This window comes from Callithrix jacchus, chromosome 8 (assembly GCF_049354715.1).
Source record: "Callithrix jacchus isolate 240 chromosome 8, calJac240_pri, whole genome shotgun sequence".
NCBI classification, from domain to species: Eukaryota; Metazoa; Chordata; class Mammalia; order Primates; family Cebidae; genus Callithrix; species Callithrix jacchus.
Window position 1 is genome coordinate 46,557,377 of NC_133509.1, and position 19,624 is coordinate 46,577,000.

Sequence of the window (19,624 nt, forward strand, 5' to 3'; positions counted from 1 at the left end):
TCCTTCCTTCATCCAGAACTGACCCTTAAAAATCAGCAGGGCTGGGCACAGTGGCTCACACCTGTAATCCCAGCACTTTGGGAGGCAGAGGCGGGTGGATCACGAGGTCAAGAGATCAAGACCATCCTGGTCAACATGGTGAAACCCCGTCTCTACTAAAAATAAAAAAATTATCTGGGCATGGTGGCACGTGCCTGTAATCCCAGCTACTCAGGAGGCTGAGGCAGGAGAATTGCTTGAACCCAGGAGGTGGAGGTTGCGGTGAGCCGAGATCGCGCCATTGCACTCCAGCCTGGGTAACAAGCGCGAAACTCCGTCTCAAAAAAAAAAAAATCAGCACACTGGAGCTACCGTGAAGCAGCTCAGAACCCAAGGTACGGTTCCCCTCAGACCTCAGTCCTCAGTAAGGTACAGCGTCTTGTTGCAATCTGCTCCTGTAGAATGAATCCACCTTGACAAGGAGGACATGGGAACAGCCAACTCCCATCTAAGGGGCTGCAGTGTAATAATGCATACCTGAGCTCACTTACTTCTCCCTTTGACATGAGGTAGGCACTTTTCTGACTTCCCCATTTTACAGATGAGGACACTGAAGCACAGAGAGACTTAAGTAATTTTGGAATATGCAAAAAAGATTAGTGGAAACAAACATATTAAAGAAAAAGATAAACTAAAAAACAAAACAAAACAAAAAATAGTGGATGTTTCCAATGACAAATGATACACTGTTTAGAACACACCCCTCTGGGATTAGCCGATGTCTAGCCTTTCATTTCCTTTGAGCTATTTTGCAACTCTGTAACTTGTAGAGACTCAATGGCAATGCAGAGAATTCTTGTCATGGATGGTCACACAAATTCTTCTGCTCAGTGAAGGGACTGTGCAAAATCCAATTTTGCTTCCATTTACAAATTCATTCTAGAATTCCTGATGTTTACTGGATTCTCCTTTGAATGGATTATAACATACATTTGTTTTTCCTTATTAATAATAGGTTAAACCAAAGAAAATTTTTTTGAGACAGCATCTCACTGTTGCTCTGGCTGGAGTGCAGTGGCACGACTATGCCTTCTTGCAACCTTGACTTGCCAGGCTTGAGTGACTACCCCAGCTAGGAACCCCAGCCAGGAACTAGTGACTGTGTTTTTAACCATTATACTTTCCAGGTACTGCAAAGTGTAATTGCATGAGAGTAAATGCAGCTGTAAATTAACCTTAACCTTAAAAAGATGCTTGTCCCTAATTCAAAACCTACTCTAATGAAAACCTAATCAATTAAACTGTGCTCTGTCTGAGGAAAAAACACATTACCCCTGTATTTTGGGAAAGATGATCTCAGGTTGTACAAACAAGTATATTTATTCAGGTCCCTTCAGTCCACTTGGAGATCCCTAAGGAGCAGGGGCTATTTTTCTCTGCCCGTCTTTCTGTATTATCCCCACCCATGGGGAAGTGGCCAAGGCTGGTTCAGTGTTTTGTGCCCAGGCCTTCCTTTTGATCTTGGTGCTGCCTAGCCTTTGATAAAGCCCCCTGATGTAGGAAGGGATTTGGGAACCATTTTCATGTCCTGGTTCTCCTAGAACTGTGAAAGGGAGAGGAAAAACTGAGGGACAGGGAATAGGAAGGTGTGTGGCCTGCATGACTTAGAGACAGTGACCCAGCTCCATGCCTCACATACATACTGCTCGTTCTAAGGCCAAAAGCCATTAACCTCTGTAATGCATTTAAATTACTATTTGATTAATGATATGTTACCCTAACCACACATAATTGCAAGTTAGGATTTTGGGTGCTGGAAGACATCAAAATTTAACCCTGTTATATTGATATAAACTCTCAATTTCATTGTACCCTGAGCTACCTTTTTTCCTGACTGATCACATACAATACCATTTTTCTCACTGAGGAATTTATTTGCAGATATAGTCTTATAAATCAATGGACTTTATCATTGCTTTTATTCATTAACTTTTTTAATCTCAAAATTTTAGATTTAGCAACATTATTTTACTTCATAGTACTTCCTTTTATGGTCCCTTGTATTTATGGCAAATGATACTGGTTTTCCACTTATGGTGATAATATTAAATACACTTCAGTATAAAATGAGTCAAAGAAAAATATTAACTAATAGTACAGGTGGCATTAAGATAATGGCAGAAATTAGGGTGGTGATATTGAAATGATAGAAAGTGTGTGGTCTATAAATAATAACCCTATTTGATACTATACTGTTTATTGGGCATTTACTATGTGCTAGGCCCAGAGTTATCAATGTGATGATGGAAATGCTCTACATCTGCACTATCCAAGCCACATGTTGCTACTGAATCCTTGAAATGTGGCTAGTGTGACTGATGACTTAAAATTTAAAAATTAATTTAAACATCTATATTTACCATATTAGAGCAAGCCTAAGGGTCTTACTTATAGTATTTTAGAAAGTCTTCATAACATCAGTGAAGTAAGCATTACTATTGTTATTTTGCTAGTGAAGAGACTTAGGCCTTGAGAGGTTGCCTGAGGCCACATAACTAATAAGTAGCAAAGGCAGGATCTGAACCCAGATCACTTTGACTTCTGAATAGGTGTTGTTAGTCATTTCCCACAGAAAAACCCTAAAGAATATTCTCTCAGTGGTTGACTTGTACTGGCTCAAGTGTGATGCTAAAATGTCAGACTTGAGTATTTGTTATTAGACTGGTTTATTCTGCTGTGGATAGCCTTGAGACTTCACCCAGGGTGGCCAGCATGCATGACTGCTGACTCTTAAGTGGAAGTGAGCTGTGAATGAGTCCACGGCAAACAGTGAGATATGTCCACACTGAGGGCTAATCCTGATGAGGCCCCAAATGAATCATGGCCTCCGCGCTCTGTGCTCCTCAAGGGCGGGGCCATTTCCTTCATCCTGGTGCCCCCTGCTCCCCATGGCTCCAGAGAACATCGCTCAATGTTCAGTGAATGACAGTAGCTCGGAGCACAATGGTCACCATCTCCAACCCTTAGGTCACACAAACACTATAACTGGTTTCATTTAAATTTATGACCATGAATATCAAGTGAGCCCTCATATTCCCTAGCAATTTAACAACAGATTATTAAATAGGTTCACTCTCTGATTTCACATTTTCTTCCAAATATCTAGCACCCTTTGCCCCCCTTTCTGCCCTAGGCTGATGAGCTTGTGCAGCCAACCTGTGTTGGCTTTTGTTTCTCTAGGATTTGAACCTGTTTGCAACCCCCCCATTGTGGGTTTTGGTGAGAGGCAATAAATAAATTATTAAATGAAAAGGTCAGAGGGTCACTCTTTCACCTGCCCTCAGCACCTGGGCTCAAGCATATGACCTAGCAGGGGTCAATCTGATGCTCTCAACCAGGACTTAGACTTTTGAGGCAGTGATACCAAAGCCCAGGGCTCTTGCACAAGTGTCCAGTACTTTGAATGTGAGGACATTTTTGCTTATCTGTGTTGGCAGATGTCACGAAAATTATGCATGGACCTTAAAAAAAATTTTTTTTAATCTCATCAGCTATCATTAGTGTTAGTGTATTTTACATGTGGCCAGGACAATTCTTTTTTCATTGTGGCCCAGGGAAGCCAAAAGATTGGACACCCATACTGGAGGTTATGCATATGGTGCCATCACAGAGTGGTCTTATGTTAGTAGCCCTACAGGAGGGGTTTTCACCAGACTCTTCTAATCTTTGCTAATCCTGAGGTGTACGAAGATGACTTCCCAATTTTTAATTATAGCTTTTACCTCTGTATTGAGCTCCAAACTTGCACATTCAGCTATCCACTTGGTGGTTCCACTTGGATGTGTAATGGGCATCTCAGATATGGCATGATCAAATCAAAACTTTTTACTTCCCACATCTTTGCTATTAAATGATACCACCATCTGCCCAGTTACTCAAATAAAAACACTCCTGAATCATCCCGGATTCCTTTCTCTTTGAGGCAGGGTCTCACTCTGTCAGCCGGGCTAGAGCGCAGTGGTGTAATCTCCGCTCACTGCACCCTGCACCTCTCAGGCTCAAGCTATCCTCCAGCCTCAGCCTCACAAGTAGTTGGAACTACAGGCATGAGCCACTGCGCCCAGCTGTTCTTTTTCTTCCTTTTAATTTTCACATCTACTCCTGCATGAGTCCTGTTGGCTGTCTTCAAAGTTTAATCTGATTGCAGTCACATTAGCATCTGGACTTCTACAAAAATTTCTGTGGCAGGCTGGATGATCCCCCGGAGATGTCTATGTCCTAGTACATAGAATGTGTGAATACATTACATGTTTAACGGACTTTGCAAATGTGAATACATTTAGGACCTTCACATGGAGAGATTATCCTGATTATTCAAGTGAGCCCAATGTAACAAGGGTTCTCATAAGAGGGCGGAGGTAGGAGCATCAGACTCAGTAGTAAGAGATCTGACAGTGGAGGCAAAAGGTTTTAATGACTTGAGGAAGGGACCACAAGCCAGGGAATGCAGGCAGCTTCTAGAAGGACATAGAAACATTTTACCCAGAAGCTTCCAGATGTAATGCAGGCCTTAGATGTACTTAAGTTTCATTTACGCTTCACGACCACACTGCGAAGATGATAATATTACCCTCACTTTACGGATAAGGAAACGGAGGCACTGAATTGTGAGGTAACCTGCCCAGGATACAGCTGAATATAAATTATAAGCTGCTATAAAAGCTTTCTTTTGCTCTCACTCCCTCACACTGGCTAGGGAGGGGCGGTATCTGGCTTGTGGCAGCCCAAGACAAACCCAACGCCTCCGGGTCACTAGCCCCCCAGACGTCCCAGAGCGCCGGCGCGAGGCAGAGGGAGCGTGGGGGGAGGGTGGAGGCAGGGATTGGTGGAAGAGAAGGGATTGATGGAAAACACTGGAAGCTTTGTAGCGGAAGTCCCGCCCAGCCTAGGCCGAGCTTCCGGCTCTTACTGCTAGGGGCTTAAGCTGAGGGAGTCGAGGCAGCGTCGCCGCGATGGTGTTGTTGGAGAGCGAGCAGGTATGGGCCCGGCCTGGCCGGCCGAGGGACGGGGCGGCTCAGGCTTTGCTTGAGGCCTCTGCTTCCTTCTGCGGGAGGACCAGGGCCTTGACGCGGCGGGGCGAGGACTTGGGGAAGGCTAACGGGGCTGGGCCTGTTGTTTTCCAGTTCCTGACGGAGCTGACCAGACTCTTCCAGAAGTGCCGGACGTCGGGCAGCGTTTATATCACCTTGAAGAAGTGTAAGCCGCGCGAGGCGAGCCGGGCAATGCTCCCCGGGTTTCCGGTGTCTGGGAGCCACCGGCGTCTGTCTGCCGCGGACCCCCGCCTTCCCCCTACCCCGCCACCCCGTGCTGGGCACATTCAGGGCTTCGGGCCTGGAAAATACTAGGGATTGTGGCTGGCGCGGCCCCCAGCACTGAGCCACCTAGGTCGCTTCTGGTAACAATGGGCCCCAGGCCGGCCAGGGCTCTTTGTCAGGGGTCCCAAACGCTGCCACTTTGAGTGGAATTTAACAAGCTTCGGTATTGCATGTTTCGGTAGTGGAAATAATCGTTTCTCCAGGGTTTCGCCCGGCCGTGATAGCAGACGAGGTGTTGAGCAGAACGAGAGCAGCCGGGCTGGATTAGGTCATCACGTCCCGCCCGCCGCCTCTGTTTTAGCTGTTTGTCTGCTGCTCAGCCTCGTAGGCGGCCGTGTTCACCAAGATGCATTTTTTCTGCAGATGATGGTCGAACCAAACCCATTCCAAAGAAAGGTACTGTGGAGGGCTTTGAGCCCGCAGACAACAAGTGTCTGTTAAGAGCTACCGATGGGAAAAAGAAGATCAGCACTGTGGTGAGCTTGATTGCTAAGGCCATCTTTTGAAATGTAAAGACTTGAACTTAACAGAGGACGGGGCGTTTCTGAACCAGGCTGTTAATTATTTTTCCCCTTTGCCCTGTGTAGGTCTTTGACTATTTTTGAGACCAGGACCTTCCTATCCTTTAGTAGTAGAAACTTCAACAATAAAGTAAAATGAAGAAAGTAGAGATCAAAAAGTCATTAGTTCTGCTAACATTTTTGTGGAAATGAAAGTAGCATTTTGGTCCTTACTTGTAGTACTGTAAGGAGCAGTTGGCATAAATATTTGATTCCTTAGCCCCTTACTGTGCTGGGCTGTCAATAAAGTTTGTTGGTACCAAGTATGCTATTATTTTCTTATCTTTGTGGTTCACATAGTGAATATGTAACTAAATGTTAGGTTTGACGCTTGAGAAAATATGCATTTAGTCAAAAGCCTTAGTCTTTCCTCTCAATGGAGATTGAATAAGGCAAAGCAAGTGACTGAATTGTATGAATACTGCTTTATTCTGCTGTGGCAGAACCAAACTTGCTCTCTAATCACATTAGTTTAGGATACTTATTACATGAAAATGTAGACTATATTTAGTTGATAGGTCTCCCTTGACAAGTTATCTTGAGAGGATTTTTACAGTAAAACAAGCTTATGTGGTTTATAACAAAGTTCGCTATCATGAAATACACAAATCTAAGGAGTCTTCTTCAGAAGTAGAATTTGTTTTGTGGTAACTTGCACTGTGCTTAAATATGCTTGAATTAATGGAAAGTAGTTTAAAAATAAGATTGGAAGGGAGTAGTTTAAATATATCTTGTTAATGTACACAAAATACTGAGAAGTCCTCTGACATTTCTCAGAACTCAGGTAGAAAACTCGGTGCCACCTCTCTGAGGAATTTCAAGGGGCGAGAAACAAAGCTTTTTTAGGAGCCTACTGTCTTTCACATCTTGGTGCAGTTCTCGTTGAAAAAGATGCAGAGCTCCTTTGCTTGCTCTCTAGGCAGGTGAAAGTAGAGTAGAAAAATAACCATTTGTGTATTATGAGCCCTGAAGTTGGGAAGAAGTATTTTAAAGATAGGATGTTCTCTTTGGGAGGCTTTTGAGATACTATCTGGGGTGGAGAAGAGGATGCTTATATGGATAATAGGTGTGATCTCTTTTTTCCTTCCTTTTCAGGTGAGCTCCAAGGAAGTGAATAAGTTTCAGATGGTGAGTTTTGAGTGTTCCTTATGTCTCCCTTCTCAGGACAAGAGTCAGCATGATAGTGAACACTGGGGAAGATTGATACTTAGGTTCACTCTTCTTTGGAGATAAGTTTTACCAGTGTGTTTCAAGTAAAAAAGCTGTCAGGGTGTGAATTTCAATGTTAATACCATCTTCCTTTCTAGTTTTTTTTAAGCTAGATTTTGTCTTAGGCTGTAGATATACGCTACCTATAGTATAGTTGAACAAGAAGTTGCCTGCAACTTTACCTTGAAGAAAAAAAGTAAAAAATATGTGCAACTCTCTGTGGGTGTTGCAGAAGCTGCTATAATGTGGAAGAGTACTTTATCCTTATACCATTTTTCAGTACAAATGTCTCATAGTGCTATATTCTTTATCAGGTCGGCTTACTGATTTTTGCCTACTATAAATCCATTATGCAGATAGGGCAGCTGTTCTACCAGTTTGCACATCTTCCCACTAAGGTATGCTCTGTGTCTTTCAGGCTTATTCAAACCTACTGAGAGCTAACATGGATGGGCTGAAGAAGAGGGACAAAAAGAACAAAACTAAGAAGACCAAAGCAGCAGCAGCAGCTCCAGCAGCACCAGCGCCAGCTCCAGCAGCACCAGCGCCAGCTCCAGCACCAGCAGCACCAGCAGTACCACCACCAGCAGCAGCACCGCCGCCAGCAGCAGCAGCGGCAGCAGCAACAACAGCAGCAGCAGCAGCAGCAGCACAGTAAAGGACACAAATTTCTCGCTTTCACCAATTAACCACTGAGTTGCTATTTTTTCCTTTGGTTTTTACTTTTGGCCACGTAGCTAGGCTTCTGGTTCCCCCACAGTAAGTGTTTTCACATAAGATGAGGGTCCTTTTGGAAAGAACAGTTGCAGTGTTTATAGGGTAGTTGTAGTAAGAACCTAGTTTATTTTACATTTGGTTAATTGGTCTGTGCTGCATGGTTATATACTCCTGGATTATAGATTAAAAGTCTCTGTAGTCATCTCTGAAGAGCAAGCTATCATTAAACATGTCTGTTTATCAGCACTCTCTCTCTTCCTTTTCCCACCCCACTTTAATAGTTCTGGCAATAACTATTTCTAGAATGATGTGATTAATGAATAGGCTTTAGTTTTATATAATACTAGGTTATTGGAATTGAAACCTCTAAAAAGTCATGAGTTGCTTCCTACCTGGTTGTACAATTTTATCATCATAGTTCCTTACCAAGTTTGAATGAGTACTCATAGTCAAATGAGAGTTTTAACTACCATAGGAGAAACTTACTACAAAGTCATTAAGAATATAGGTTCCAAATAGTGATTTTTGGTTTCTTTAAGCCCTTTAGTTTGCATATTTTCATGTGCTTAGTCATAACAGCCAAGGGAAGAGAAGGCTATTATCTTACGTTCCAGCTCCATACAACCTTTAGTGTTAACAGATTTACAATTAAAAAGCAGCAGGTATATGAAAGCATTTATTATATCCCAAAAGATAAATTTATAATATATTACACATGAAAAACTAACAAAGCTCTTCTTAGAATTTTTTTTTTTTTTTTTTTTTTTTTTTTTGAGACAGGGTCTTGCTCTGTTGTCCAGGCTGTGGAGTGCAGTGGTGCAGTCACAGCCCATTGCAGCCTGAGCCTCCTGAGGCTCAGATTATCCACCTCAGCCTTTGGAGTAGCTAGGATTACAGGTGTATGCCACCTTGCCCAACTAAGTTTTTTAGTTTTTGTAGAGATGGGGGTCTTGCTTTTTTGCTCAGGCTGGTCTTGAACTCCTGGTTTCAAGTGATCTTCCTGCCTTGGCATCCCAAAGTGCTGGGATTACAAGTGTAAACCACTGTGCCCAGCATCGTTTTAGAATTTAATTTTGAATGATGATGAATGTACAACATTCCATTATTCCAGTATAAGCCTCTGTCTGAATGAGGTCAACAACAGTTCTTTAGGGTTAAAATAAGATTCTGTAGTAGTCATCTCTGTAGCTATACAGAAATAGCACAGACACCCTGCAAAAGAAAGGAAAAGATTATAAGGACAGACTCAGTTTAATGAGTGGAGAACAGAGCTAATAAATTTTTAGAACACTTATCTGTAGGAGCTTTATTTAAGCAAAAACAAGGTAGAAGGCTAGTTACTAAAAAATTATATAGGTTTTAAACAAGGTATGACCGACAGGGGTCTGTAGTATAAGGTCCTAATAAGGAGATAACCATTCACCTCAAAGGCTTCCTTGTTGCTTTTTAAGTGGATGATAACAGGAATGATGGGCATTTTGACATAAGGGCACAGAGCAAAGTAGTCATGGTTGTTTTCTTTAATTTTAACAGACTTCTAGAAAGTGAATTACCTGGGTGAACAAAACTAATTGAGACAGCTACTCCTAGGACTCCTGTGTTTTCTTATTGACAAGATCATGACTGATTGTCCAAGCAAGACTTACTGGTTGTCCACTGCAGTTAGCAACAGCTTAGGTGTCAAGCCTCAACAAGACAACAAAATAATGTCACTCTGAAACCACCTCCCTGAATTTTAACAATGTGAAACTTGCTATGCCCAAGGGATAACTTACTTTTTTTCTACTTTGATGTTATAAATTTCATCACAGACTAATTTGAGGTATCTTTGCTTTGGAAGACGTGACAGCAGCTGCTTCACAGTTGTGTTAAATGCCTGTTCATCAGCATCCCACTAGGAAAAAAATAAGTAAGACTTAACAACAGGGCACTAGGATTTACCAGCTGGCTTTTTCTGGGTCACTAATGAAATTTCAGTGTCATTCCCCTCTTCAAGTATACCAGAAGATAGTGGAACCAGTTAGGAGACTGCTGGGGTTCTTCCTTCGAAGCACCAATTTTCTTAAAAACAAGACTCCCTAATTAGAGCCTGATTAACAATGCTACAGCCCTAGTGTGCTGATGTCACTTTATACCAGTTATTTCTGCCTACCATTTGTTTTTTTTTTTTTTTTTTTTGAGACAGTTTCTCTCTTGCTGCCCAGGCTGGAGCGCAATGGCGTGATCTCAGCTTATTTCAACCTCTGCCCACTGGGTTTAAGCAATTCTCCTGCCTCAGCCTCCCAAGTAGCTGGGATTACAGGTGTCCGCCACCACACCTGGCTAATTTTTTTTGTATTTTTGGTAGAGATGGGATTTCACCATGTTTGCCAGGCTGGTCTCAAACTCCAGACCTCAGGTGACCCACCTGCCTCAGCCTCCCAGAGTGCTGGGATTACAGGCATGAGCCATTGTGTGTGGCCTTTTTACTTTTTGTACAACGGTGATAGCAGCCAGAAGTATATTCATTTGATTGGATCACAAATCAGTACACTACCAGTATAGTGGTATATGCTTATTTGTAAGAGAGCAACAAATGATATATAAAATAGCCAAGTTCACTATTAATCTAATTTAATCTGTGACTAAACACTCTGGATAGACAAAAAAGTATACTTTGATAGGACATTGCAAAAGTCACCTATAGCTATGAGTATAGTTAAGTATTCTTAATAGCAAAGATAAGCATTCCAATTTTTAAAATTCTTATTTAGGCTATTTGATGATAAAGGGATATACTTGTAAAAAATGTTTATAAAGGACCTAATTTTTACAAAAGAATTTTTAAAAATATAGTTCTAACCTGCAAATGAGCTTCTAGCTGGAATCGAGGTTTGTTTGAGACAGTATAGTATAGTGATTAAGAACACAGATTCTGCTAGTCTGCTTAGGCTCAAATACTGGTTCTACTACTTATTAGCTGGGTGACTGTGGGTAAGATTCTTAACCTCTCTCCTTCCATACTCTGATTTCATTTATCTGCAAAGTGGGGATAACAACAGTATCTACATACTGGGGTGGTTATGAGTAACTGAGTTACTACCTGTAAAATGCTTACAACAAGGCCTGCCAGACCCTGACATGTAGTAAAAGCAGTATGTATTGTTGTTTTAAAAAATTTTTTAAATATATATTTTAGTGCATTTTAGGTTTTGGGGTACATGTGAAGAACATGCAAGATTGTTGCATAGGTACATACGTGGCAGTGTGGTTTGCTGCCTTCCTCCCCATCACCTATAACGGGTATTTCTCCCCATGTTATCCCTCTGCAACTCCCCATCCCCCTGCTGTCCCTCCCCTGGGTCCCCCCACAGACCCCAGTGTGAGATGCTCCCCTCCTTGTGTCCATGTGTTCTCATTGTTCATCACCCACCTATGAGTGAGAACATGTGCTGTTTGATTTTCTGTTATTGTGTCAGTTTGCTGAGAATGATGGTTTCCAGGTTCATCCATGTTCCTACAAAGGGCAAGAACTCATCGTTTTTTATGGCTGCATGGTATTCCATGGTGTATATGTGCCACATTTTCCCTGTCCAGTCTATCATTGATGGGTATTTGGGTTGGTTCCAAGTCTTTGCTGTTGTAAACAGTGCTGCAGTGAGCATTCGTGTGCATGTGTCCTTATAATAGAACGATTTATAATCCTTTGGATATATACTCAGTAATGGGATTGCTGGGTCAAATGGAATTTCTATTTCTAGGTCCTTGAGGAATCATCACACTGTCTTCCACAATGGTTGAACTAATTTACACTCCCACCAACAGTGTAAAAGAGTTTCCATTTCTCTACATCCTCTCCAGCATCTGTTGTCTCCAGATTTTTTAATGATCACCATTCTAACTGTCACGAGATGGTATCTCAATGTAGTTTTGATTTGCATTTCTCTAATGACCAGTGATGATAAGCATTTTTTCCTATGTTTGTTGGCCTCATATATGTCTTCTTTTGTAAAGTGTCTGTTCATATCCTTTGCCTACTTTTGAATGGGCTTGTTTTTTTCTTGTGAATTTGTTTAATTTCTTTGTAGATTCCGGATATCAGCCCTTTGTCAGATGGGTAGATTGCAAAATTTTTTTCCCATTCTGTTGGTTGCTGCTTCACTCCAATGACTGTTTCTTTTGCCGTGCAGAAGCTCTGGAGTTTTATTAGGTCCCATTTGTTTATTTTGGCTTTTGTTGTCAGTGCTTTTGGTGTTTTGGTCATGAAGTCCTTGCCTATGCCTATGTCCTGAATGATTTTGCCTAGATTTTCTTCTAGGGTTTCTATGGTGTTAGGGCTTATGTTTTAGTTTTTAATCCGTCTGGAGTTAATTTTAGTGTAAGGTGTCAGGAAGGGGTCCAGTTTCTGCTTTCTGCACATGGCTAGCCAGTTTTCCCAACACCATTTATTAAATAGGGAATCCTTTCCCCATTGCTTGTTTTTGTCAGGTTTGTCAAAGATGAGATGGTTGTAGATATGTGGCATTTCCTCCGAGGCCTCTGTTCTGTTCAATCGGTCTGTATTTGTTTTGGTGCCAGTACCATGCTCTTTTGATTACTGTGGCTTTGTAGTATCGTTTGAAGTCAGGTAGTGTGAGGCCTCCAGCTTTGTTCTTTTTGCTTAGAATTGACTTGGCTATGCAGGTTCTCTTTTGGTTCCATATGAAGTTTAAGGTGGTTTTTTCCAGTTCTGTGAAGAAGGTCATTGGTAGTGTGACATAGTAATTGCCCCATAAGCTGCATACCTAAACCATACCTCAGCTTTCCATTGAAACTGCTCTGTGTAACCCTAATGTGACAGGCAAACTGTCCAAACCCACGCCATCGTGACCCCTGCAACTTGTAGTAAGTAAGGTCTGTAATTTCAATCCTACCCAGACAATGTGTAAACTAACGCTTATCTTGACTTCTGTGAACCACTTAAGTAACAATCTGAATGTTCAAAGTCCCCTGGCCCTTGGAATATCCAAAGCCCCTCACCCTCACCCCTGCCCAGGAGGTGGTTTATGGACATAAATGGTCTTGACACCCTACTTTTGGGGCTGTGGGTTAGAGAGACGTGAGTCCTCCATGGCCACCGGCAATAAAGACTCTTAATTTGGCCTAGTCTTTGTCTCAGTGGTGATTTTGCACTCGCTCGGTTACAACAGTAGCTTGATGGGGATAGCATTGAGTCTGTAAATTACTTTGGGCAGTATGGCCATTTTCACGATATTGATTCTTCCTAACCATGAGCATGGAATGTTTCTGCATCTGTTTGTGTCCTCTCTTATTTCCTTGAGCAGTGGTTTGTAGTTCTCGCTGAAGAGGTCCTTTACATCCTTTGTTAGTTGTATTCCTAGGTATTTTATTCTCTTTGTAGCAATTGTGAATGGCAGTTCATTCTTGATTTGGCTCTCTTTAAGTATGTTATTGGTGTACAGGAATGCTTGTGATTTTTGTACATTAATTTTGTATCCTCAGACTTTGCTGAAGTTGCTTATCAGTTTCAGGAGATTTGGGGCTGAGACTATGGGGTCTTTTATATATACAATCATGTCATCTGCAAATAAAGACAATTTGACTTCCTCCTTTCCTAACTGAATACCCTTTATTTCTTTTTTCTTGCCTGATTGCTCTGGCTGGAACTTCCAATACTCTGTTGAATAGGAGTGGTGAGAGAGGGCATCCTTGTCTAGTGCCACAATTCAAAGTGCCCATTCAGTATGATACTGGCTGTGGGTTGTTGTTTTTTAAATGAAATAAGTATCTTTAAAAACTTAGTCACTAGAAAAGTATGAGTCCTTCAACATGGGATTTAGGAACATATATGTTACATAAAAGGAAAAATGTTACTAAATTCCTGCAATTGCCAGAAAAATATCACTAAGAAAACTGAATGCTATCTTCAGTATTCCTTTGGCAAAGTAACAGCAAAGATTTGGGATTTTAAAGGCCACAGTGCAGAAGAGTTCATATTGCTTACCTCTAATGATAAAAACTGTAATATGGTTTCTTTGGGTAGATCCACCTGTGAATACACAGAAATGTATATCATCTCTCAGGAAACTCTCAGCAGCACATGCCTTGTGACCATGGTGTCATGTGGGATACAGCAATTTGAATAGGATTGGCAGAGACTGGGATGCTATTGTGTTATGAAAGGGCTTAATGAACTGTGCAGTGATAAGATCTTAGCACTGGAGAATTAATAAGTAGTGTAAACTGTACTCCTTGTCCCTCTACATCACAACTGAAAGGTTTGACACTGCTACATGTATTCAGTGTAAACTTAGTAAGGCAGAGGCCTAAAATATGTAGGAAAATGATTTTTGTTTTCATTTTCCTTCCTCTATCAGGAACAAAGAGGAGAAATAAAAAACCTTCAGTTCTCCCCCTAGTTCTTAATAGTTTTAGATTGCATGTGGTTCACATCAGTGACAGTAAGGCCTGCATAGAAATTCTGCTGACACTGAGCAAAAAGCTCTGAACTCTGAGGCAACCACTTTGACACTATGGACAGAAGCCATCTTCAAAATATTAAAGCCACTTACAGCCAGAATTTCGATTTCACTGCTTTTCTGATGTAAGTTGGCAAGGGAGGTCTGAAGTCGAGTTTGTACCTAATAAGAAAATAGAATTCAGAACATGTTAAACCAAGCCATCTTTCTTGCCATATTATTTCCTATCCCAGTATACAATCACAGGGTAACACACCAAAGCCTACAAAGGATTCCAAATAGTGTCTAAAGGTTTGCTCTTGGCTCAGCACGGTGGCTCACACCTGTAATCCCAGCACTTTGGGAGGCCGACGCTGGGGGATCAACTGAGGTTGGTTTGAGACCAGCCTGGCCAACATGTCAAACTCTGTCTCTACGGAAAATAAAAAAATTAGCAGGGTGTGGTGGCAGGTGTCTATAATCCCAGCTACTGGGAAGGTATTGGTGAGCCATTATCTTGCCAGTGTACTCCAGGCTGGGCAACAGAGTGAGACTCTGTCTCAAAAAAAAAAAAAAAAAAAAAGATTTGCTCTTAATCCACCCAGAAAGAGGTGTCTAATAATATGATCTCAGGGGAAATTAGATTTTTATAATCTCTCTTGACCATTTGTTTAATAATCCTTGTCAGTTATCTCTATAATTTTGAAGTGATGCCTAATAAAGGCCCAGTACAGTGAAACGGTGCACGCAGAAGCAGAGAGATAGATGGTAGTATGATGCTAAATTGGGAAAAAGGGAGAGGTGGCAGCAATGAGGACATGGCATGAGAACTGAAACTTGGTAGGTGATGAAGGCAGTAGGAAGATGGGAAAAATAGGCTTCCACTCAAATCCTGAGAAACAGCTAGATAAGCTTACAAAAATAAAGTACCTGATCTTTGTATTTTGGTCTGATTACATTTCTAAAATTGCTCTTTCTTAACACTCATTCTTTTGCATATGTCCACAGCATACTCTAATACTCATATTCAGTAAATTTAACTCAGTGTTCTACTTTAGTTATTTTATTTTGGGACAAAGTCTTGCTCTGTTGCCCAGGCTGGAGTGTAATGGTGTGATCTCAGCTCACTGCAATCTCTGCCTCCCCACTTCAAGTGATTCTCCAGCCTCAGCCTCCTGAGTTACTGGGATTACTGGCACACCACCACGTTTGGCTAATTTTCCTATTTTTAGTAGAGACGGAGTTTCACCATGTTGGCCAGGCTGGTCTCGAACTCCTGACCTTGTGATCCGCCCTCCTCGGCCTCCCAAAGTGCTGGGATTTTAGGCATAAGCCACCGCACCCAGCCTATAATTATTTTCTTACATTTTTCTCTATATAATGCATATGCTGCTTTTTTTTTTTGAGAGGGACTCTTGCTCTGTCGCCCAGGCTGGAATACAGTGGCATGATCTTCGCTCACTGCAATCTCTGCCTCCTGGGTTCCAGCGATTCTCCTGCCTCAGCCTCCTGAATAGCTGGGACTACAGGCATGTGCCACCACACCTGGGTAATTTTTTGTATTTTAGTAGAGACAGGGTTTCACCATGTTGGCCAGGATGGTCTTGATCTCCTGACCACATGATCTGCCCGCCTCGGCCTCCCAAAGTGCTGGGATTACAGGTGTGAGCCACCATGCCTGGTCGCATATGCTTCTAAGTTATAAACTCATTTGAGGACTGGGGCCATGTTCATGTCTTCTACATTTTACACCGCCCTTAGCACACCATTCAGCATATAGCAGATGCCAAAACCACGTATGGAATGAGAAACCTGCCTTAAGTCTTGTCATTGGCCTCTTCTACTTTGCCATTTAGAGCACAAACAAACGTCAACTACCTTTAGAGCCAGATTAGATAGTTTTCATTTAGATGCAGTCACTCTGACAACAGCTGCTTCGAGGTGCCCACAGTGCACAATGGCCCCTCTTGGACAGATGGAAATCCTAGAGCCAGAGAGATGCTTTGTATTGATAATGCTTTCAGAAGCCACCCAGTTAGGGAAGTTGGAAGAACCCTTTCTTGCAAAAAATATTTCCAAGAAATTCCATGTTTCTTATTTTCCTTTCCTGTTTTTTTCTGTTCTGTAATTCACATTAGAAAGTCAAAGAAACCCTGACCCAGTGTACCTGAGTTTCATACCGCCTCCTAGTGCTGGCTGACAGCTTCTCTGGGGCTAGCACACTCACAATGGGAACCACTGCTGCTCCATGGATTTCAAACAAACCTGAGACAAAGAGAGTTTCAAAGTGTATGCCCTTATCTGGTCCTACTTTCTACATCATCCTGCAGAGAGATGGCAGAGACATCCTGTCATGATTCTAAGGCTAGATCATGACTGGGCTTTGTTTTCTATCCCTGCAACCATCTGCACCTGACAGATGAGAAGCCCAGAACCCCAACACCCAGTAGTTTTGATGCTTCTCTCCTCAGGAAGGGGTTGGTGGAAGGTGCTGAGAGGCAACATGAACCATCAAAACTTCAGGAGCCTAAGAAAATCAAGCTGATATTGCCAAACTCTAATACTTCTTTAAATTTCTCCAAGAATTAGAAATCTGATGGGAAAGACTCAATTCTGTTAAAAGCCAACTATGTCTCCTCATGGACTTAATTGGAACACTTCTTTTTCAGTAAGGTTGAGAGAGGTAATGAAAGTAAAGGCATAACTATCACCACTGTGCCGTCTTAGCTTTCATGAGAACAAAATGTATATAGTGTCTGTCTTCAAGGGATTTCAAAATACTTCCTTCAGTCCTCTGTGTGAGGAAAATTATCCACATTTCACTTATTGAGTAAAAAGAAGATTAAATCACTTGTAAAAATAAGAGATATAGCAGAAGAGTCACCTAAATTCCAGTTGTTTTATCATTTTCTAGGATGTGGATTTCAAAGCATAGGGATGAATTCTATGTGCGACAATTTACTGTGTATATGTTATTTAAAAAATATATTTGCAGTGTCACAAGCAGTTAGCCAAAGTAATAACTGCTTACAGCAAAGAAGCATTATGATATTCAGATTATAATTAGTAATTATACCTGAGGCATTAGAAAATGACCCCTTCAGATTCTGCACTGCAAGATTATCAGAAGCGTCTCTGAAAACAAGCAAACAAAAACAAAGAACAGTCAATAAGGCAAAAGCAACACATAACTTACAGTTAACTACATGTTTAGTGAGCCACTTTTCCATTAAATATAAAAACATCTTGTTTATTAGTGGGTAGAAAAAAAATTGCATTTAGTTAAGCTTTGGTCAAGAGCAAGTAAAAAATGTTAAAGGATATCTTTTTAAGTTAACAAATGCCTAAAGAAAACATTCTGATCTATTCAGCTGGGCTTGAAATCCTGGATCCACACAAGAAGTTGATTTCAATGAAATATAATGGATTTTCTTTTCCGCCCCCCTCATAATACAAGGAAACATGAGCAACAGCAGCCCCACCTTCATTATGGCAGCAGCCTTGGCAAACCACCCACAGAACATTTGGTAAATAAGGATAGTCTTTAAAAAGCAGTGAATGGATTTTCTTTCAAATGCTGCGAATTAATTTATAGCCTTTGAGAGAGACAACAGCACTCTATCTTGGGAAAACAGGGAAATAAGCATCTGTGTGGATGAAAAACTTTGAACCTTTCCCTGCTAAAACTAAATTCCATGTAGGCTTTTAAGTGTCTTGGTAATGTTCCCCCATGCTCACTAGTTGGCTATTTCTTTCTCTTCTAAACCTCTGTCTTTGATTTAGATCTGTAATTCTAATACTGGTGATCTCAAGAACATTATATTCCCTCAGAAACACATAATGATGAATTTATTAAACCTAGGTGCAAATAGGAAGGGGTGGGGGGGGTGGGAGGATGAGAAGGACAGGGCAAGGCTTATTTTCTATAAGCCAGGAGTTCTCAATCTTGGCACTACTGATATTTTAGGCCAGAAAATTCTTTGTTGGTGGTTGCTAGTCCTGTACCCTTTAGGATATTTTTGCAGTATCCCTGGCCTCTCCTAGATACCAGAACTCCCCAGTTGTGACAACCAAAAATGTCTCCATACATTGCCAGATGTCCCCTGGGAAGCAAAATTATTGTTGGTTGAGAATCACTGATGTAAGCCAAAAAAATTATACAGTGTTATATGTTCTGATAATGAGTATATATATAAGAATTGCTTGAGGCAGGACAATTGCTTGAGCCCAGGAGTTCGAGACCAGCCTGGGTAACATCAGGAGATCCTATCTCTCCAAATAATTTTTTTAAAATTAGCTGGGCAAGGTGGTATATGCCTATGGTCCCAGCTGCTCAGGAGGCTGAGAAAGAAGGATCTTCTGAGCTTGGGAGGTTGAGGCTACAGTGAGTTGTGTTTGCACCACTGTACTTTAGCCTGGGCAACAGTGAGACTGTCTCAAAAAAAAAAAAAAAAAAAAAAAGGCCGGGCACGGTGGCTCACACCTGTAATCCCAGCACTTTGGGAGGCTGAGGCGGGTGGATCACGAGGTCAAGAGATCGAGACCATCCTGGTCCCCATCTCTACTAAAAATACAAAAATTAGCCGGGCGTGGTGGTGCATGCCTGTAGTCCCAGCTACTTGGGAAGCTGAGGCAGGAGAATTGCTTAAACCTGGGAGGAAGAGATTGTAGTGAACTGAGATCACTCCCCTGCACTCCAGCCTAGTGACAGAGTGTCTCTCTGGAAAAAAAAAAGGAGTTGCAAATATATAGAAAAGCTTAACAAAGTAAGTTAAGATCCTTTGTAATCCCAGTAACCAACAATTACTACAATTAAAAATGTGGTATATTCTTCTAGACATATTTTTATGTATAGATATTAATTGAAGTTTAAAACAAAATGGAATTATACTATACATCCTATTTGTGGACATCCTTCCATGTCAATGAACTCAGTTTTAGTAGAATCATCATTTTTAAAGTCTGCACAATATTTCACCAAATTATCATAATTCAAACAATCTTCTACCAATGTGTATTTTGAAATGAAGTTCTCCGAGGGTCGTCTAGAGACTCATGAAGGTCCCTCATATCCTTTCAAGAGGTCTTGCAAGGTCAAAACTATTTTTATAACAATCCAAAAATATTAACTGCCTTTTTCTTCACCCTCATCCTCTCACAATTGTACAACGGTGTTTTCCAGAGACTATATGATTTGTGGTATCACAACAAATTGAATACATAAACAGATATGAGAATTGTTTCTTCTACTAAGGCATTAAAAGAAATTTCAAAGTAAAACAGTACACTAAAGAGATTTGCAAATATTTTAAACAATGCCATTTTCCTTACTGGAAACCTATTAGGT

At 41.3% G+C, this 19,624-nt stretch overlaps 2 protein-coding genes and 1 long non-coding RNA gene across 12 annotated transcripts in view; 1 reads left to right on the forward strand and 2 right to left on the reverse strand.

Annotated features, from left to right (window-relative positions):
* LOC144577354 (uncharacterized) overlaps positions 1–4,810 on the reverse strand; it is a 29,509-nt gene extending 24,699 nt beyond the window's left edge. The window contains exon 1 of the long non-coding RNA XR_013521045.1: positions 4,657–4,810. This is a non-coding gene — a long non-coding RNA (uncharacterized LOC144577354). The remainder of the gene's footprint in view (positions 1–4,656) is intronic.
* A 129-nt stretch (positions 4,811–4,939) lies between these two features.
* SRP14 (signal recognition particle 14) lies at positions 4,940–13,437 on the forward strand. The gene is made up of 5 exons (XM_009005577.5): positions 4,940–5,015; positions 5,163–5,235; positions 5,718–5,830; positions 7,010–7,042; positions 7,542–13,437. The coding sequence occupies exons 1-5, from the start codon at positions 4,992–4,994 to the stop codon at positions 7,779–7,781; spliced, it is 483 nt and encodes a 160-aa protein (XP_009003825.2). The 5' UTR covers positions 4,940–4,991; the 3' UTR covers positions 7,782–13,437.
* The window catches only part of EIF2AK4 (eukaryotic translation initiation factor 2 alpha kinase 4), a 139,843-nt gene continuing 128,722 nt past the window's right edge, over positions 8,504–19,624 (reverse strand). For 8 of the 10 annotated variants that reach the window (XM_035259867.3, XM_035259868.3, XM_078334393.1 and 5 more), the window contains 6 exons: positions 17,354–17,412; positions 16,445–16,542; positions 14,392–14,460; positions 13,824–13,868; positions 9,616–9,734; positions 8,504–9,052 (listed from right to left, as the gene is read on the reverse strand). In XM_035259867.3, coding sequence (XP_035115758.3) covers positions 8,995–9,052; positions 9,616–9,734; positions 13,824–13,868; positions 14,392–14,460; positions 16,445–16,542; positions 17,354–17,412 — 448 coding nt within the window. In that variant the 3' untranslated portion in view covers positions 8,504–8,994. Of the gene's footprint in view, positions 9,053–9,513; positions 9,735–13,823; positions 13,869–14,391; positions 14,461–16,444; positions 16,543–17,353; positions 17,413–19,624 lie in introns of those variants that run through there. The other 2 variants (XR_013521044.1, XM_035259871.3) reach the window with 2 other exon arrangements.